This window comes from Talpa occidentalis, unplaced genomic scaffold (genome assembly GCF_014898055.3).
Source record: "Talpa occidentalis isolate TD23 unplaced genomic scaffold, MPIMG_talOcc4v2.1 talOcc4.8, whole genome shotgun sequence".
In the NCBI taxonomy this organism is placed as follows: domain Eukaryota; kingdom Metazoa; phylum Chordata; class Mammalia; order Eulipotyphla; family Talpidae; genus Talpa; species Talpa occidentalis.
Window position 1 is genome coordinate 72,452,294 of NW_023605194.1, and position 4,011 is coordinate 72,456,304.

A 4,011-nucleotide genomic window follows, 5' to 3' on the forward strand; every position below is an offset into this window, starting at 1 on the left:
TCCCAAAAAAGCAAGAGGACTTTGGATGAGAGGAGATTCAAACTCACTCTCACCATTGTTTCTGATCCCAAAGCACCAGAAGTAGACATTGCACGTAAAAACCTTTATTTGTAGAAATACATGTTGGCTATATAGGAATCCATAGCTGGATAATATAGAAGTGTGGGGTTGGCAATTTAGGTGGGGCAGTCAGTATTGCAGACAAGTCTGTAATTTTACATTAGGACTTTCTTTCACAACCCATGTTTAGTAGCCATTGGTTCAGCTTTAAATATCTCAGAAAGCATTGGTAGTAAGTAAATATGTCCTTACTTTAATTAGAATGAATAACCCCAGCCATCCCCTTAGAATTCAGGAGGTTTGTTTACTGTTTGAAAATATATGACTAATTCTATTTAGGTTATAAATATAATCTGCAAAATTTTTTTTAAAGTCAAGGACAAGAATGAATTAAGTTGAATAACAAAAATAAATAAATATATAAACTAATAAATATATTCAACAATAGAAAAGATATTCCTAGAATCTTACAAAAACCATGGCCTAGATTAAAAGCGAAGCACATAAAAACAATTACAATAAGGAAACAAGTAATAAATAAATAAATAAATAAATAAATAATGTACGTGGGGACTAGCACTAAATTTTGCAACAAAGAGATGATGACTTGTGATCAAACTTCAGCAGGTATTTTGGAGACTGGGACTCTCAGTTAGGAAGAAATATGCTTGTTAGTATCATCCATTCTTCCTAGTCCATCTCCTCCATCCAGTTCAGAAGAATGTCCAGCTCTCCCAAGGCCTTCACCACTGCTGCATGAGGGTTAAGCTGAAAGACACACACCTATGTGGTAAGTATCAAAGACACAACATGTGCTCCAGTCCTATCCTCTCATAGGCTTTTCTTACCTGCAGAAAAGCATAATTTCTTGGGTAATAGATAATTATCATTAACATCAAATTACTGTATTTTATAGTTCTATAGACCTTTTGCATGGCGCATATGCCCAGAGGACTGTACTCAGAACATTCTTTTCAAAATACAGAGTTTTACAGAAGTTGTGGAACCTCAAGATTTCCCAAGAGAAAAGAAAATCATTGAGACCATTACCTTGGTCTTCATGGGAATGTGAGGTGGGGAGGTGAAAGGGAAGAGAAAGGAATGTGGCATAATTGGGACTACAACACATGCCTCTTAACTCACAGAGATCAAAGTAATTAGACTGTTTAAAAGAAGTGTGTGTGTGTGTGTGTGTGTGTACGTAGGTAGGTAGGTGGGTAGGTAGGAGTCGCCTACTGTGCTTCCACTGAGTAAATATTTATTGGGCTAAGCATTCAGTTGACTATAGATTCAGAGATGAACGGGACAATCCCTACTCACAACTAATTCACAGACAAGTGAGGAACACAGGCAGAAGCAGGCAATTAAAATATAGTGTGGTTAATAGATGGTGAAGTCCCCACAGGACAGAAGGGGAGGCACCTAATCCTGACAAACAGCCAATACCTTCCTGGAGATGATGTCTAGGCTGAGTCTTAAAGGATGAATAGGAATTAGTCATTGAGTAGTAGACTCCGGGCCTCCCTGGCACCTGTACAAAGGCATTGAGATGAGAAGATAGCTTTGAAATTTGAGTGAATTTTTGAGGGCATGTGTAAGTGTTAAAGTGATGAAAAACTATTGTATTTTGTTTGTGTAGCTGGAGTGTGTCCATCTTGCTTATATGCCCACCCCAGCTCTGGTGTAACCCCTTCCCACAACCCCCTATAGAAAGAGGAAATTGGATTCCTAGGTCCTATTCATAGCCTATCTTTGAGATTGTGTCTCTTGAGTGATAGGATAGAATCATTATGATCCCTGTTAGTTCTTAGAGCATCTTCCAGAGAGATCACCTTCTGCAGCCTAGATAGGTGTCTCCTGGGTTAAAGCAGAGGGATAGTCCCCATGATCTCAGAGAGCTGTTAACCTGGGGCTCCAGGATCTCTACCAGCATGAATATCCACACCACCCCCCATATTCTCAGTTCTGAAAACATCCATCCCAACCCAACCAAGTCCAAAATTGCTTATACCTCCTCGAAGTGACTCAGAATCTGGCTGTATTTCTCCATTGCTTCCTCGCTGCAGGGACATGTCCTGTGGGCATGCTGAAAAGAATGCCAAAGAATGATAGATTAGTCTTATTTACTGCCCTTGCTATTGACACAAAGTACATGGGAATTCTACTCTTTCACTCACATTCCTATAGATATTCCCATTCCTATAGAAAAGTCTTTCAGACCTGATCATTTGAAATAATTAAATTAACCACCAGCTAAAAGAGGAAGCCAGATTTTCAGGTTCAAATATGGAACCACAGATTCATTTTAGAGACAGGCAGGACCTAAGGAGTTTATGATCACTATGTCCATCTTGCCTGCACACCCACCTAGCTCTGGCCTGGCTCCTACCAAGTGACCTCCTTTGAAAAAGGAAATTGGATTCCTAGGTCCTAGTCATACCCTGTCTTTGAGATTGGGTCCAATGGCCTGCTGATTAGCTGCCTGAACACATCATGCACTAGTACACTGCAAGAAATCTTACCTGCAGAAAAGCATAATTTCTTGGGTAATAGATAATTATCATTAACATCAAATTACCAGTATTTTATAGCTCTATAGACCTTTTGCATGGCACATATGCCCAAAAGCCAGTAAAACTGAGCTCTTACTACCGAGTCACATGGATCATTAGAACTTTTGGACTCAGCATGTCTGTCCATTAAATGGGGTAAGAAAGAGCTCAGTTGCTAAGTCACTGAAGCTATGTGCTGAGATAGGTCCTATTACCTAAAATGCTTACACAGAGCCGGAGGTCCTTCTTGATGGTAAGAAAAGAGTTGGCAAGACCACTGATCTTCCGGAGGGTGTAGTGGTCAGGCATCTGATAGTTTTTGAATATCCTCTCCAGGTAGAGTCTCAGTATGTGGCGGAGGAGGCAGCACTGATTGGCAGGCTACAAAAAAGTTGTATGTTGGTGGGGGAGGCTAATCAGGGACAAGACCCAGAGCAATGAGCTGTCCTCCCCTCACATTTCCTCCCACAACTATCTGGGCTAAGCACATACCTTTGCATCTCTCAAAGACTCAGTCTTCCTCAAGATTCTGGTATCTATGATTTCATCTTTAGCTTGCTAAAGAGAAAAAGTCAAGGCAAGTAAGGACAGGTCAGTGACTATTGCCAGGGTCCTAGACATCAAGACCTCTTATCCCCCCCTTGTTATGACTAGTGGGAATGTCCCTCTCAAAAACACTTTAAAGTCATGAACAACAGATATTTCTTTGGAATGCACCCTCCTGCTAGCGAGTCTGCAGGGTGCCTCTCTGGAGTCATACTATCCCATGGCTTTGGGATAAAGGAAGACCAGTAAAGAAGGTGAGAGGCAGTCATGAGGTAGGAGTTGGGGGTACCTTGCTCACATACCACACTGTCCCGAATCTCAGAAAATCCATTTCGCATTTCCTGAAGGTTTGTAGTGATGATACAGCTTCCCAAAGAGAAAGTCTTCAGCCCAGAAGAAGGTGTCCAGAAGTGATGAAACACAGCACAGAGAAGGCAAAGGGCAAGACCAGAACTTTTCATTTTGTGCCAGAATCTGGAGACCAAAGGAGCTAGGAATCCAAAGGAGAGAGCATGACTTACCGATTTGCCCATCCCATATCTTAAGAAGTCAATCCCGTCACCATATAAAACATAATAGCTTTATCTGACTTCACACTGTCTGGCCTTACTAGGAAAAGTTGCTGTGCCTCCTCAAAGAGAAGCCTTTGGATCTGTGTGTGAGTTAACACTGCAAGTTCCAGCTCCTTTATTCTGTGCCTATCCTGGCCCCATCATCACTGCCTGCAGGTAAGGCCTGGAGCATTAGGCACTTGCAGTGAGTAGACAGAGGATGACATTTCAGGGAAAGTGTCAAAACTTGTTTTGGAGAATTGACGTATGCAGTCTTCCTGTTGTCTTCCCTTCCAAAGTGC

At 41.5% G+C, this 4,011-nt stretch overlaps 1 protein-coding gene across 2 annotated transcripts; it reads right to left on the reverse strand.

Moving 5' to 3' along the window:
- Positions 1–750: 750 nt before the first annotated feature.
- IL20 (interleukin 20) lies at positions 751–3,619 on the reverse strand. 2 transcript variants are annotated; one of them, XM_037497836.1, is made up of 5 exons: positions 3,461–3,619; positions 3,105–3,170; positions 2,841–2,993; positions 2,072–2,146; positions 751–828 (listed from the first exon to the last, which is right to left on the reverse strand). In XM_037497836.1, the coding sequence occupies exons 1-5, from the start codon at positions 3,617–3,619 to the stop codon at positions 751–753; spliced, it is 531 nt and encodes a 176-aa protein (XP_037353733.1). The 2 variants fall into 2 exon arrangements, with proteins under 2 accessions (XP_037353733.1, XP_037353735.1); XM_037497838.1 differs by lacking the exon at positions 2,072–2,146.
- Between the last annotated feature and the right edge of the window lie 392 nt (positions 3,620–4,011).